Source organism: Ciconia boyciana, chromosome 3 (assembly GCF_034638445.1).
Source record: "Ciconia boyciana chromosome 3, ASM3463844v1, whole genome shotgun sequence".
NCBI lineage: Eukaryota > Metazoa > Chordata > Aves > Ciconiiformes > Ciconiidae > Ciconia > Ciconia boyciana.
In genome coordinates, this window is record NC_132936.1 from 110,091,423 (window position 1) to 110,108,182 (window position 16,760).

Below are 16,760 nucleotides of genomic sequence, written 5' to 3' on the forward strand. Positions count from 1 at the left end.
CAAAGGAGGCGTTTGGGGCAGCTGGAGGGTGAAAGCTTTGGCCTTCATTACTATTATTTTCTGTAACAGCAGGTAAGACAGACAAATCAATTTTTTCATTGCATATTTAAGCCCTGAGGAAACAAACAGGAAGCGACAACCATGTTTTCAGAGAGACAAAGCTGTTTGATACAGAGCATAGCTCATTTCAACTTTTGGGGACTTGATTTTTGGGGACTTGCTCTGAGCATATGTAGACATTGCAAATATCATCTCCAGCTGCAGAAACTGCTACCAGGGTCTGGGTTTCTTGTGGTCTTTCAGACACATGGTACTTGCTGGAGATGTGGGTGTTTTGCTACAGCTGCTGTGGGGTGCAGCAGTCACGGCAAGGCTATTCCCTGTTAGGTAATGAGGAGCACAGCAGCTCCTGAGAAACACAGCCCTTGCCCTTCCACACTGGATTAGCTTCGGACAACGCAGAGATAAATCAAGGAGCCTGTGATCTGAAGTTACGTTAAACTCTAAGAACGTGAACCAAGCCATAGATCATTTCTTCTGCCAGTAATTGCATGGGTGGTAACAAGATATAGCTAAATGGAGGAGCTACCTACGCATCAATAGCTAACATGCTCTTTCGAACCACAGCTTATTCCTAAGCAGCACTGGTTAAGCAGCAGAGCAAGGCTAAAATTGAGCTGTACCTCTTGCACACTCGAAGGCTTCCACATCCCTTTACACGAAGAGGCTAGAAGGGAGGGTACAGCCAGCCGCCCCTTTCCAACCTCCCACGGAGAGAAGGGAGACACACCACCTCAACAGCCACAAACCGTGGGTCGAGCACCCGGACGGACACCAGTCTGCCCAAGACAGACAGCCATACAATTGAAGACAAGGTTTGTTCCTTATGGGCACATACAGAATATGTCACGCAGTAAAAAGAAAACGGCCAAATTAAACACATGCAATGCTTCAGGTCTTTATTGTTGCTGTAGAGTAACTGGTACATGGTTAAAACATTCTAATATAATCAGTGAATTCTGAAAACTAAGGCTTTCTGTAGGTTTGTAGTATCCTGGTGTTTCCTTTCACACAGTGTACATATAAAATCAAGTTATAAAAACACCTATCTTTTTTAAACAACAGAGATTGATGCAATGCACAAAACTAGGAACTACATTTCATATGATCAAGATGACACCTTACAGACCAGCTTCAGGCCTTGCAGCTTTGAAGCCAAGAGAGAAATATCTTGGTCTGACGTCCTGCTACTCAGATGAGCTTGATGACAAACACAGACGGCAGGATTTCAACCTTCTGTTCTGAGCAAAGAGAAAGAAACCCCTGATGCTGATGAGGAAACATTTGATTGAGCAAACGAGAGCAGCATCCCTAAAGCACGTCATTGATCTGAGATAATGTAAGCAAGACCTACCAAGACCTGTAGGTCCCGTAGACGGAGCAGTCACCGCTGAACAGTGCGGCTGCTGGGACTACGAGAGAAGGCGAGCCGTGACAAACGTGCTAACGAGTGAGACGAGTCTGGGTGCCAATATGCGTCCCACGAAAGAGAGCTGTGTGTGATTCCTGGAGTACTAGCACCTTTAACCTAACAGCATTGAAAACATTTCAAAGTGATTTACCTGGCATATCTTAATGTACTTTGAATAGGGAAAAAGGGTGAGTAAGAACAAATTAGTCTCCAAAAATCTGTATATTAGAACCTTTTGAGTAAAAAGCTACATTTTGACCAAAGAGGAAAAAAAGCATTCACAGAAAGATCTTCCCCCTCTTCCTTAACCACTTTTTAAACAAAGAAGCTTCCGTATCCACAAAGCTTTTTATTAATTTTTTTTCCCCTGTCTTGCATTTCTAATTGAGCTGGAAAATGATGCACATAATCTGAACATTTACGTCAATCACAAAGCCAATACCCGTCCTTGTGAGAGGAGGATTCTTCACTTACCACATGCTGCCCTGCATGATGGAGTCAGGCACTGCAAATGTGGCATTTGCAGCTGACAAGACAATTATTCTTTTTCTTTGATCTGAATAAATGAGGAGGATGAATTACAGATTTGCAGGATGTTTACCACATTACAGTAAGTTACATGTTTGGCTCCAGCTGGGAGAAAACCCCTTGTAAGGGTCAATGATGGATTGCATTTGATTTCATTTTCCGAGCCCAACTCTAATCACACACAGATGTAAATCTTTCGCTGCTCCATGACCAAGACTGATGTTTCTGATACATTTGATGACCCCACAAAGTTCTCTGAACGACTGAGAAAAGTGTAGCTGGTATTTATGTCACCAACATACATAACCTGTCCTCCAAAGTCATTCCTGAAGACTATGTTAAGGCTATTGGAGTAGGCTGGTCATGGTTACTCCTGGTGTGAAAGCACAGCCATGGCTCAGGACAGACTAGAAGAAGCCTTTTAGGTCTCCTCTGCATTAACCGTAAGTGAGGTTTTTAGGTTTTCCTTGCGGCGAGTTACCCAGATGTGCAGGGAACTGCACCAAAGTGGAGTATGAGGTGAAGGAAAAGCAGGCTACGTAGATTTAAGCTGTAACCACACCTTTGATATCACAGAATTAGGTTAAAAAAAGTCCTCATCGTGCAGAAAGGACCTCCTTCCACTCGTGACAATGAAACACCAGTTGTCAGTCGTCAGGTACTCAAATATAAATATGAAAAAATAATTAAGAAACATAACCCTAAATATAAACCTAGTTTTATTTAAGAAAAAAGAGATTAAAAAAAAATAGAGTAAAACAGATGGCTTCAAGTACTTTCTGCATAATAAACAATTAGCTATTATAAGCGTAGATTAAAAAATACCTGTCACCTTGCAAGGGACAGTTGAATAGAGGCTGGTGATCCGTTTGAAAAATAGCCTTTGATACAAACACATGAGAGAAGATGTTTAGTGTTGTAATTTAGAAGAAAACAGATGTGTCTACCATGCTGACCCAATGCTTGAGACATTCAGCACAGTACAAGATATATTCTGCACTCCGTACTTTCACATTTCATGGCAATGCCACGCAACATACGGAGCCAGGCCATCTCGGTTTAGCTCAAACAAGCCTTCATGCAATAAACAACAAATATTTAGTGAGTCAGGAAGGTTTTGCAGCAATACAGTTGATCAAGTGGTCTAACATTTTTGAGGTTGAAAAACAAATCTAACCTGAAGTGTCTCCTAAGTGCTGGCAATGTTTATGTCTTTTACTACGTGAGCATGAACATTACTTGTATTATATATGGAAAAGCAATGATGTCATCAGGCGATCAAAGAGAATATTGCAAAGGGAAGATGTAGCTCAATGTCCCTGTGCTGTGCTAAGTCTGAAACCCACCTCTTGTACCTATAAGGAGACAACCATTGCATCAGATGCATTTCAACAGGTCTGGCTGACACACATGGAACAAGCAGTCTTTCTGCTTATCTATATGGACACTTGAAATGCTTAAGGAAGCAATGTGAAAACCCAAATAAATGCTTCAAAAAAAAAAAGATATCTTGCCTACTCTGAAAACTAAATAAAATGTTTTCAAACAAATAATGTCTACAAGGAGACCTTTATGAAAAACATTTGCCAGCTACTCAGAGACAGAGACTTATTTTTGCCTCTACCAGAAAAAAACACCAACCAAACAACAAAAAACCAGCTCCCCTATCCTGCAGCTCTGTATACGACAGTAGAAACAAGTCTCCCGCAGCTAACAGGGCGACCGAAACAGGATGGAACTGAGAAATCAAAACTTAGCTGCATAGGTCTGTTAAATAAACAGTTAAGACTTAAATGGAGGCAGAGCCAGCACTGTTTTCTGTACTACAACACAATACTGCAAGGCTCAAAAATCCTTCTGAGTGCCCAAGCCAGAATGGTTGAATAGTGGTAGGTTCGGTAGTGTTTGGAAAAGCTTATGCGAAAATATTACATTAAAATAAGGTTGAAATAGAAAAAAGAAACAGAGCAACTTCTCCTCCAACTTCCACCTACCATCAAAACGTCGTTAAACTTACCAGCTTTCCAAATCCGGTGCTTACTTCATGACAATTTGATTATACAGAAATCATACATCTGTCTCTCTTAGCTGGACAGTTTGGGTTTCTACATGAAAGTTCAGTGCAGGTCACATTTATTAACGTCCTTATGATTGTTCAATAATCCAGCAATTTGTTTCTTAATTACAGCAGAATGCAGTTGCTAGCTGCTTACAAGAGCAATGTTGAAATTACATTCAGAGATTAAAAAGTACCATTTTCACGTGTAGCAATAACTAACATTTTTCTTTCTCTTCACAGAATCAAGTGCAAATGTCTAACAACGGCGATAGTAAAACACAATTCTCATGCAAAAATTCTTCCCTGTGCATAAAATTTGCAGGACATCTCAAACTGACCCATTTTTACATCTTTCTCTACCCCAGAACTAATTGTTTTTTATTTTTGTGTTGTGAAATTTCTGTTGCTTTTTAAAATACCGATGACAAGCAAGTTCAGTTAGTTCCAGCCCACCAAATATCTTTTGCTGCACGACAAAAAAGATGATCATGGCTGCAAAATACCATCGTGCAAAGCTGTACAGGTACAGCAGTGCCAGCATACCCAGTGGGAACACGGTCCAATACAGGAGCGAGATGCACTTAACCACGAGGACCCTGAGCTCAGATTTACACGGTGGAATAGTGCTTGGCCCTGTTGCACTGAAGCACTTTCCACCTTCGTAGAAGTGTCGGAGTCTCTCCTCTTTCTCTTCCCAACGCTTCCGGCACCAAAGCTGCAGCTCCTCCTTAGAAGTGGGCACCGTCTCTATGGGATATCTCTGGATGTGGAAGTGAATCTCCTTTGGGAAGTTTCCATTCAAAAGGTGCTTCTCCGTCTGAGGAATGTTTTGGGGGTATGCCACAGTTATGTCATGGATAGCATCGAGATTGTCACCTAGCAGAAAGGTTTGGGGAAAAAAAGATCAACAGAGATCATGCAATGGTCAGAACACGAATTTGCTTCAAGGCGTGATTGAAAACTGTCCAAATTGTGACAGAAATCCCAAAGATATGTTAGCTATGCAGAGCATGTTTTATCTGCTAAAATCTCTAAAGGCTGAGAGGTAAAACTTTTCCCAATCATTATCTGTTCTGAATCTGAGCAAAAAAATTTGTGAACAAAATTATACACAGTACAAACTACCATAGAATTACAACACAGTGACTAAGAGGATAAAGTCAAATTTAAAGGAGAGAAGATGCACATCTGGTCTTGGATAAAGAGCAGAGTATGCGAGACTGATCTTCAGTTATTCGTACCTATGCTACAAGCTGAAATTGCTTTTAACTAATGAAATACAACTTAGTCTATGTTCCTGTGAACATTGAAAAAGATTCAGTTTGATCTGGAGCAAGCAGCATACACAATCCTAATTTGCTGAAGATTGAGAAAACATGCATGAAACATATACCAGCTAAATATCAGGAGCTCATTAAATCTAGGGTATCTCACAAAGGATGAGGAGTATCTGCAGCTCAGCCAGCTTTGCAGAGCACTCCAGTTAACACAATTTCTTTAAATCTGACCAGCCAGTACTGTAAGGAGGTGAGCTGCTGCTTGCTGCATTCCAGATCTGGTGAAGACAAGTACAGCATAAATGGTGGAGAAGCCCAGCTTTAAGTAAACCACATATAGTTAGCTATTTGGGTAACGTGAGTATAGTTAAACATTTAAAAAGCAACTGCAAATCAGAATTTCAAGGAAATACTGATGAAAAAACCCTCTACTCTTCATTATCATGCCTGATCGAGCCAACACTCTTGAAAGGATATCAGTATTGCCAAAGTGGGGTTTGCTAGCGCATCTTTGTAATAAGTGTTTTTACATTTTGCACTTTCTAAATACCCTCTTTATCCCCCAGCCTCTGACCAGACATTCTTTTTCAATTTCATAAAGTAAATTCCGCTAGTGTAAAACTGACCTAAAAATAGGCGCATGGTGCACTGGATGTTGCATAACCGCTAAGTTCTGCCAGCAGTGATTTATCCCGCTGTTTTTATTTGGCTGGCTGGCTCAGGGCAAAATAGAATTGGAGACTAAAAGCTGTCTCCAGTTGCAGCAACTGAAGACTTTTGTTCTCATAGATGATGTCACTTCTTGCAAAGATGATCAAAACCTACTCTTTAGCCCCACTCCCCCTTTTCATTTGTTCCCCTTCCCTGGCATTTTGGCTTTCCTTTACAGCTCCAAAAATGACAGGGACAGAATAGAAAGTTATTTTAAAAGGCCATGTTCAAAAAGATGTATCTACAGTTCAGCTCCAAATAGCACAAGAGGGGGAAAAACCCTATTCAGCCCTTCAGAGTATTTTATAACTGTTCTGTCTTATAACGATCTCTCTCGGACAGTTTTGTGGCAGGTTACTTGGGTTTTTAAACAGCTATATATGGCTCCTAGGAGGTCTATCAGAGCAAAACACAATACTCCAGCTTTTGTCTAGCTATGGGATCACATCCTATCTAAGCACAGCATTACTGTATTCTGCATGGATAAAACCTTTCAGATCTCCTTCCAAGTGATGCCAAAATTGAACGTGTCTTAGAAACCCTGCTGGGAAACGATGACCAGCCTGCTGCACCTTAGCACAAAGCATTTTCATTTTGAAAACAGCTCACATTTTTCCTCCCCCTACTCCAAGTATTTCTGACATCAGAAGGAATTACAGTCACCCCACAGGACAGACATCCCCTAGTTCCTGTCCCAGTCAGGGGAAGGGCTGCTACATATGCCTCTGAGATACGCATCTCTTAAAATCTGTCTTCCTCCTGATCCTCCATAGCTCCCCAGCTCCTAGTGGCACATAACACCTACACGCTTTACCTCAAGAGGGAGGCCAGAAAAGCTCAGCCTTCCTGAGATGAAAAAAGCGCCTTCTATGAAAAGAGTTTTTGGCTCCACGAGTTTCTCGCCCACCTTGCAGTCATTTGTGTCTGCAGCTAAACGGTCAGTCTGCCATTACATGCAAACGTTCTTGAAAAATCAAAGCTTTACACATAAGGATCACTGGCATACAGACCACAGACAATAAATCATCAGATTTGCTTAAGACACAGATTTTCTGACTCAGTGCAAGTGGGACTGGCAGGACCGGGCAGGACTCCCTGCAGCCACACAGCTGGTCTCATCTCTTCAGCATGCAGATGTATTTCTGCCCGTGAATTCCTGCTCAGAAACAGGGAAGCCTCTACTCCTTACCTATGGATTTGTAGCATCCCCCTGGACCTTCCAGCAGGGCTTCACGCCAGACTGTAGGTGGTCTACACTACATTATGGCTTCTAAATTAGCTACCCAGAACAAAGCCAGAGAGATGCGTACAGGAGGGTGGACGTCACTCTTTCTGCATTACAAACGGAGAAACCGAGGCAAAGGATGATTACGTGAACTGCTCGTTGTGTCCAGCTTGAACCAGTATCTCCTAATTCCCAGCTGCAAGGTTTACCTATTAAAGCATATTTTACACGAGAAGAAATGAAACTTCAAAGGTAGATTTAGCATATCTGAACGCACAGAAACATCAGAAAGAGAGAAGAGCAGAATACCAGGTTTCAGATGCAAGAAGATTAGAGCCTTTCTCAACAGGCCCCTTGTTTGGGTCATACATATTTAAAAACTCCACACAAATGGCAGCCTGAAGCTTTAATTCCCTGGCAAGGCAAGCATGTGGAAAGGACCAGCTTCAATCAGTTTTCTACAGCTGTTGAAAGAAACATGCCCTGCTAGTGTTACGTGCAGTAAGGCTGCGGGATCCACACTGCACACTTGAACAAAAAGGTTCTGCATATTCTCTGCTGATTTATCAATGGCATCTTTTAACATGGGCACGGTGAATGCATCACCGCCAAACATGCTACAAGCGAATCTGCTAAAAAGAAGAAAAGTTACCGCAGCGGATGAAGGTAGACCATTTGTGAGCAAGGACAAAATTCCCTTGGGCTAGGTTTAATCAGGCAGTTTTGAACCCGCATTCTTGGCTAGAGCATCCTTACTGTCTCCGTTTCCCTCTGAAGTTAAGCTTGTTCTCTCTGCAGTCTGGAGACATCTTTCACATGTTTCAGATCAAAAGCAAAGTGCCAGTCAACCAGCAAAAGAAAGCAATCCAAAGTGAAGACGCAGGGCAGTCACTGATTTTCAAGATCTTTTTTCCACTTGAATTTAAAAATCTGCTTAAAAAACCTGCTTCTGCACATTTTAAGAAGAAATTGCCCTAAGGGAAGCCACATCATTCTACTTCTCTAGTGGGTCAAAAATGAAGTAAGCAAGCATATTTGTTCACCGTTCAGAGAAGATGTCGGTGGACAAACTACTTTTTGCAATGCTTTTAGTGACATCTGAGGGATCTTCTTTATCCTGCATGTATCCACATCCCATTGGGGAAGGAAGGAAAGACAGAAGAAATCAAATAATGTGCACAGTTTTGCATCTGAAATCTACTAATTAAGCTAAGAAACTGCCATTAAGGCTAAAATGTCAGGCAGGGAGCCCAGCTCTTCAGGACAAAGAGACACCACTTTCAGTAGCTTTACAGTCTCACAACTTTCTTCCTGCAGTAGTAGAACTATATATCCTTCATACCGATGAACAATATTCTGTCCTATGCTTTATAAAAGAACCTCAGAAAAGGACAGCTTACAACAGTGCTCAGGAGTGAATATAAAATGTATTTGTAATTATTGTTATGCAGCTATAAACTGCGTAACATGCAGATGATGATTAATCCATGTGGCGGTCTCCATTTTGGATGAGAAAATGATTCAAAAGCACTATTCTTTTGTTTTTTAAACTTTCTGTGCTCCAATCAGAGTTATTTATATTTCAGGCTCTGTTGCTACACAACATTACTTCAAGCAATCACAATGCACAGCTGGTTGCTTTGGGCATTGCACTTAGAGGTGGCAGAGGAAGAACTTACCAGGTTCATGACCAAAATAACAGCATCAGAGAAAGATGCCTTCTTTTAAAAATATTAGGACTTTTTTTTTTTCTCTACACCAGCTGTTCCATCAGAATTTTTATTTTACATTAGAAGTTGCAGCATCTGGTAGCCCAGTAGAGGCGAGGTTGCTGCATCTCCCTGCCCCAGCTAGAAGCGAGTCTGAGCACGTATTCCCAATACACACACGCACACACATGTACAATGCATGGGCACAGACAGACGGACAGCCACGGATCAACAGGGACAGAAAACACACCACTCAAGCAAACAAAATGGCCTCATAGTGTTCCCCTCTCTGGTTGATTAGGATAAAGGTCTGTCAGTGGGGAATTATATACATATATACAGGCTCTGGATCCCTCCAGAAACTGGCCATAGACAGTCTATGCTGTAGCTGGCCCTGGGTTCTTGGTCGTCCCAGGTGCTGGCACCTGCACACTTGAGCCCCTGGGGCCACAGCCCCTCTCCAGTGGCCGGTACAGACCCCTTGCATGGACACACACACACACCGTCGATCCCCCCTGTTACTGGCCTTAGACACTCAGGGCCACCCAGTAGCCGGTCTTCAGATCCTCTCTTCTCCAGCTGCCTCATGCAGAGACAGACAGACATACAAACTGGTCTCAGTTGACCCCAGACCCCACAGTCTCCTCAGCCACCAAGCATGGACCTTGCAGTCCCTCCAGTAGCCAAATTGTGACCATCTGACTATCTCCAGTATCAAGACTTATGGCCACTTTGATACCTGACTCCCCAGCCTCTTACCCTACTCGCCCACTAGTCCTGCTCAATAGTCACTAGTGATCACTCACTGACATATGCACCCGCACAATAGACATGGACCCCGGTCTCTCCAGTTGCTGGCACTTGGACCTCCATAAGCACACCCACAGAGTCTCCTCACCAGGAAAACAGTTAGAAATGGGGTTTAGTGAGAAGACGGGGCAGACTGGGCTGATAAGGTGCAAGGCACAGCCAGGCAAGTGTACTGACCAGCCCCATTAACATGGGACCAGCCCCTTTTACCCCTTATTCCTCTATTTTCCCAAACTTGTTCCTCCCAAGCCACCTTGAACCATCTCTTTCCCCACTTCTGGTTCCTCCCCTAAATATACCATAACAAATCTTGTACAATCCCCAAATGCTCCTCTTGGGCATCTCGTAACGAGTCCCAAAGCCCTGCAAGCAGTAAACCCCCTTGGTCTGTAAGGTGATGGACAGGAGCCTCTCCCATTGACTCACTGTGATGGGTGTCACCCCTGGTCCACGGGCTGATGGCTCCCCCGTGACAGCCCTCAGAGGAGCCAAGGTAGGGGATCTGTTTCTCTGTCTGGATTTTAGGGTTTTCTCTACCTGCCGTTGTGCTCCTGTGCTCCTTTGCGTGTGTGCAGACAAGCCTTTCACCTCACAACCTATTATAAAACCTTACAACCAAGAGCCTCTTACGAGGTTCAAAATAAAGGTATCACAGGTAAACTGAAATTACTTTTAATGTGTGTGTATTAAATAATACAACGTCAGCACAGTATTTTAATTCTAGGGGGAAAAACCAGCCTGAATGTAAAAGGAAGCAGTGAACTATTTTAAGCTGCTTTCAAATACATTTGCAAAGCAAATATTACAAGGTAGCTGCAATTAGTGAAAACTGCCAGAAGAGATGCTCAGCCCCACAGCACAGTCCCAAATAAGCGGGCTGGTTGGATGGACCCATCCCCTGTGCTGTAAGGATCGCTTGGGAGGTCAAGCACTGCTCGTTCCTCAGTTATCATTCACGTCAATGACAAGGACACTTTCTTGCTCGTACTCGGGACCGAGCAATGCTGAGCAAGCTCACTGCGAGACAGAAGGATCTATATAAGCAGCGACTTGAGGGCCAAAATGATGATTCAGAACAGAAGCTCTTAAAGCCAAAATGACCATCAGTGAGCCTAAAATGAGGATGGGCCCCAGGCAAATCCATGCAATGAACTGCTCAGACTCTCAGCAGTCTGGAAGGTAAATGGGCAGCTGAGTCTCCTTGGCATTAACAGTGGTGGCTATTACCCATTTCCGTCCCTAGCAAGGATCTCAGCAGCCGTAATTTGTCCTACTTTAGTTATCATTGACATTACTTTAAATCATACAAGGATTATACAGTCTCTTCCCCTGTTTTGATCCAGTAGAGAAGATGCTATTCTTAACCGCAGTACATCACAGAACAGCGTGCCAATGAGTTGAGCCAGAACGGAGAGAGGTATACTGAGATGCTCTCACAACAAAATATTCATGATAACCTTAAAATAAGCTGTTCTGTGACAAGTGGGACCAATATGTGAGGCCATTCCACCTCCCACCATAACATAAGTGTAACTCCTTCCTCCTGCAAAGCAGCATACCTGTCCATCACACAGTTCCAGATGCTTCATACAGCTCCAGGCTTCCATAAAAACACTGGTTGTAGCTCCCCCACCCACCCCTTAATATCCTCAATTTTATATAACATTTCCTTAGGAAAGACGGCAGAAGGAGGCTTGGCATTTCTGTAAACAAACTGATCAACAACATAATCAAAACAGATATGGAAACAAGTAGAACAAAACTAATTATGTTTCACAATATCTGAGTATTGTACGTTAGCTTTGAGACAAAGATACATTTTTGGACATTAAAACAAAAGCCATCTAAAACTGCTTACTGGGAAATATTACTGTCTTGGCTCCTGAGATTTGAGCCATTTTTCTTTGAGAACACAGTATCATGAGGGAGCAGCTTCAAGGATTTACAGCCCCTCCTGGGAAGTATCATCCTTGTGAAGATTTAAAACTTCAGGCAGCCCTCTTTAAAGCAGCAGTGTCAGCCAGGGTTAATCTAAATCACTTTCAACTCAGTAGTTATTGGAAATCTTTTTTGGGTAAGTGTAGCAATCAAATAAGCAAACAAAAAAAGACAGAATGATAATGCTGGCCTTGATTAACAGACAAGAGTGATCCTGCATACCAATTCTTTCTCTAGCTATCCGATTTTCCACTGGCGTTGTGATACAAGGAGAGAGGAAGACCTTCCATCTGCCGACACGAAGGAGTTGAGAAAACTGCACCTCTTGTCCTTGAGGGTGGGAGCCTGGGGAAGGGGCAGCCCTGGCTGCTTTCTGCTCCCCAGCAGTAGGAGCTGGGCTCTGGGTGCTGCATACAGGAGTAGTCGACTACTGGGATCCACTACGAGGTACCTCCAGCCTGGCTGGTACGAAGATCAAGAGAAATAAGGACATCCTCATAGCTATCAGCAATCATTACGTGTGCTTAATTCTTTTGTTAAATACATTCAAATCACATAGTTTTGCAGCCTGATGCCACACCTCATTAATGTGTAAAACAATACCACTAACTGAAGTTGTTGCGGGGGGAGGGATCCACTTTGACTTTGAAATCTCTGTGAATACCTCATTTAATTAATTTAAGACCAGACTGGAATGTTATCATCATCTAATCTGATCTCCTGAATAACACAGGCCACAGGAGCTTATGCAGAACGCTTTCGTTTTTGCCATGGGATGTTATACGACAGACATCCTGTGTTGTCTTAACGCTTTTAGCATGAGGTAGGCGATTCCTCTAATGAATTTTTTTTTTTAAATCAGCATCACTACAATGAACTTGTAATGCCAATAAAATCTAATCGACTTAAATGCCTCTTACAGATTGAGTGATTCTTTGCAGGACTATAAACCAATGTTACTACAGCGGCAGGAGTAGATGTCCCTCTTTTCTATTTGAATGGGAGGGATGCTCTTTTCTTCAGCAGACACACCTGCCAGCTCCCTTCCTCCTCTCCAAATCAGAGCTACTACAAGAAGGAAGCCACAGTGTAGTTCAGTTATGGTATGAAAAGTCAGTACTGTGGGAAAGCCGGGAAAGCTAAGAGCAGACCAAGAAGTATATTATCCTGGTCTGCAGTTTAAGATATATCGAGTGCTAAACTGATTCTTGGTTTGTGGATTAAACTGTACAAAAATACTTATGCATGTATCAAGCAGAAGTGAAATACAGAAGATTTACCTCATAATTACTGCACGCATTGTTTGCACAGCTACACTTCACGGGCAAAATACAAGTATGAGTTGTGGTGCTGGATTTCATACGTTTCACACCACTTTACAACCTCCATTAAGGCTTTACAGACACCCTCCGACCCAGCTGCTATCAAAGCCACAGCCAGCTCGTCTGAAATGCTACACGTAGCTCCTGGGTACCGCTGTCAACCCAAACCGACTAATAACTTCAGGAACTGAGTTTGCTTGTTTAAAAGAGGAATCTCTGACCAGACGAGGGAAGGGTGTGCAGGGCAGAGGAGGGACCCGGCCATCGCGATGGGGAATGCGCCGACCCAGCGGCTCCATCCACAAGACTGCCCAGGGGCTGCTGCCCTTCCGTCTTCCCTCCCCAGCTCTGAAGAGTTATTTTATGAACTGCAAAGCAAAAGCTGGTTGAGCTATAAATAACATACAAAATATGTGGAGAGGAGGGAGACAAGGGATAAAAGGGTTGGAATAACAAGTTATTTTCAGTCATTAGGGATGACCAGGCATAACTGACTCACCACTCTCTACTCTATCATTCCCAAACTATATTTATCAAATCCAGCTAACAAAAATGCCGTGTTTCTTCCCCCGCCTGCATATCTGCTCACTCCCAGCCTCCCATACTACATGTCTGCTCTACATATACATATGGGATTTGGTTTTTATGGGTATGTTACATGTTAGGAAGGAGAAAGCATTGTTTCTAGGCTTATAGTACACTACTACTTATTCATACAGAAAAATGATATTTCATACAACAGACAGACACTGATGCACTGGTACGCAACTGCCCAACTCCACTAAGCTCTAACATGAATTTCCTGGCAAACAGCCAACAAATTCAGACAAGAATCACAATTATGACTGAAATAAAGACAATTTACTACACTGCAGTGAAAGCCTTTTAAAAAGCATTGCATGTACTCTACCTTCTCATGGTAAGATGTCTTTCTAGACAGGCAAACGTACATATATTAGGAAATGGCTGATTTTTTTTAAACTTTTATAAAGAAAGTTAAACTAGTCATCCAAGTGTTTCTGGAAAGCTAAGTATCATGACAATTAAGCAAAAATAAGATATTAAATATCCTTAAAATAAATCATACATGCACACACACACACAAAGCATGTATAAGCAGCTCAAGCTTATTGTTTTCTTTTAATATAGCAGACTATCCACCTAATTCCTCTGTTACTTGTTGGGCATTTGAAATCACTGGGAATCTGAGAAAGAAGTAATCCACCCATGTACGTTTCTTTGCTCTCTGCCTGCATGAACAATATCTCTCCAATGCGGATGGAATTAAGCATCAATCTCTACAAGAGGAAACACGTCCCTACTCAAGCTAATCCAGTTCTGCCAGAATTCAGCTGTTGCATCTGCAATTCCCACTCTCATTTCTGCCTGGCCTCACTGAGTTAAGAGTAAAGCAAAACACTGGAACAGTTTACATACACAACTGCCATACCAATGATGCTCAACATCGCAGGATATTACTGCTCGGTAAACAATGCAGCTGGCTTAAGACCTGGAATTTTTGGAAAAGTGCTACATTTTAAAAGATGTAAGGAGTAGCAGTATGTATGAACTGCCACGCTGTAGCACAAAAGCATGTTAGCTTTCAGCATCCCAATTAAAATACAAGCATTAAAGGGGCTACCCTTCCCAATCTTGCTGCTCATTCTATTAATGTTATTTACTTCCCCCCTGTTCTTCCAAAACCATTGCTTACACTCTTTTCACATACATCTATCGTCTTTTTTTTTTTAAATAGTTTTATGATTTTCCAGGATGTAGGGTAGGAATTTTGTCATCATTTTATCATTGTTTTTAATAATTTTTAAATTGTTTTAGATAGAGGAACATCAGACCCCAGCCGATCTGCAGATTGACCATGCAACTTATTTTGAGTCTTGTCTTTTGTGAAATCACTACAAAGCTAGTGTGAGACACTGTGAGGAGTAGAGAAAAATAATTCACCACAGATATTCAGAAGGAAGCAGTTGTGGCAATTTTCGCTCAGTAATGAACTGATCAAAGTGCATCCTATCTCCTCAGAAACGCCATGGACTTTTCACTTTCCATCAGCCCTTAGTTCATGCCAATGGAAGGATGGTGCTATGAATACCATAACACCATCCAATGCTGTATTGCAGCAGCAGCAATAAGTAAATAAATGATGGCTATTAAAGAAAAGAGCTTTTATTCTTGGCTTCTAGTGCATTACATCCATTCTTTTCTATAATTCAGATATAAAGTCCAGCTTCCTCTCCTCGCCTTACTCTATTTTCCTCCCTTTTTTTAATGGCTACAAATAACCTCCTGTTAATTCAGTGCACTTCGCTATCTGTTCTTATCACTACCCAAAGTCAACCGCTAGAGAGTACTCTTTAGCTGCTTAGTGACCTGACACTGCTTTATAATCCTGCCCTCTTCAAACTGTCCCAGGCATCACTCATGGTTAGCGCAGCCTTCCGCAGCCCCAGGAGCAGCAATCTGGAACTAGGGGTCAACTTGGATTCCTCGCAATAAAAAAGATGGGCTAGATGATATATCCAGTGCCATTATGTTTGGGACACATGAGAAGAAACTGAAAACGCATTCAAACTTTTGAGAGACTCGGTATTACAAATACGGCCCATACCGAACCAAAACACTAAATGAAAATGTACCCTGCACCAAAAATAGAGTATGAACTAGATGTTGAAAAAACACCTGCTGGCAGCCACCTCAAATATTTGGATGGAGTGCTTCCGCAGACGTCCTGAGCCAATCTCTTGCATTTCATGCCTCGCCGATTTGTGCTATTGCCATTCTTGGTCACAGTGGTTTGTTTTCATTTCTGTGTACAAAGCAAGAGGAATGCAGAACAGCACCAGCAGCCTGACAAGAAGGCATAATTTCAGCACACAGAAAATTGTGAGGCTTATAACTTCTCTCTGATGGATATATATACTAAAGCCACATCACGCTTTTGCTCCACCTTGTTTTAAATCCAGGACAAGGATTTTGCTCTGAAAACATTTCATACTCTGCCATTAGAAGAGCTTCTGTCAGGCATGTCTGTTTTATTATCTGAATTCGCAGATGAGGCATATTTACATAGAAACGAGCTCAGCTATACATCTCACTGAGTGAAATCAGTTTGGGGTAGAGAAGCACTCGGGTTTCAATTAAGCAGCAAAGCCCTAGTCATGAATTAGTCAACACAACAGCGCCTCTAACTTACTTTAATCTTCCGTTCTTTAGCATAACCCTCTAGATGTAACTTAACCCTTTGATATTCAACTCTAGCACTACTAATTCAATTTCCATGGTTTTTTTCCCCTCCGCTGACCGACCACACAAACCATGGAGCCCCCTGACACCAGAGCATAAAGCACTGCACACAACAGGCATTTAGACCCATGCCTGCCTGCACTGAGATATGAACTTATTGTTCCCAATCCCCTGGTGCTAAAACAGTTTCCACCAGACCATGATACACACAAGTGGACAAATCTTATTAAATTTAATCAGCCCAGTACTTGGGGGAGCCATCTTAATCAGAAAGGGATTTAATGAAAAGCCGCAGCTCCAATGAATACTCTTTAATTACGACTGACTAATATTTATCCACAAAGAGGAATTTGTTTCAGGATTAGTCTGAGACCTGGAAGAAGCCAAAGACATAAATTTAATAATGAAATGCCTAATTAAAGTATAATGGAAACCTAATTGTGATATAC

At 42.2% G+C, this 16,760-nt stretch overlaps 1 protein-coding gene across 6 annotated transcripts in view; it reads right to left on the reverse strand.

Annotated features, from left to right (window-relative positions):
* Window positions 1-945: 945 nt before the first annotated feature.
* Window positions 946-16,760, reverse strand: part of LCLAT1 (lysocardiolipin acyltransferase 1) — a 119,309-nt gene continuing 103,494 nt past the window's right edge. For all 6 annotated transcript variants that reach the window (XM_072857067.1, XM_072857070.1, XM_072857069.1 and 3 more), the window contains one exon: window positions 946-4,934. In XM_072857067.1, coding sequence (XP_072713168.1) covers window positions 4,426-4,934 — 509 coding nt within the window. In that variant the 3' untranslated portion in view covers window positions 946-4,425. The remainder of the gene's footprint in view (window positions 4,935-16,760) is intronic.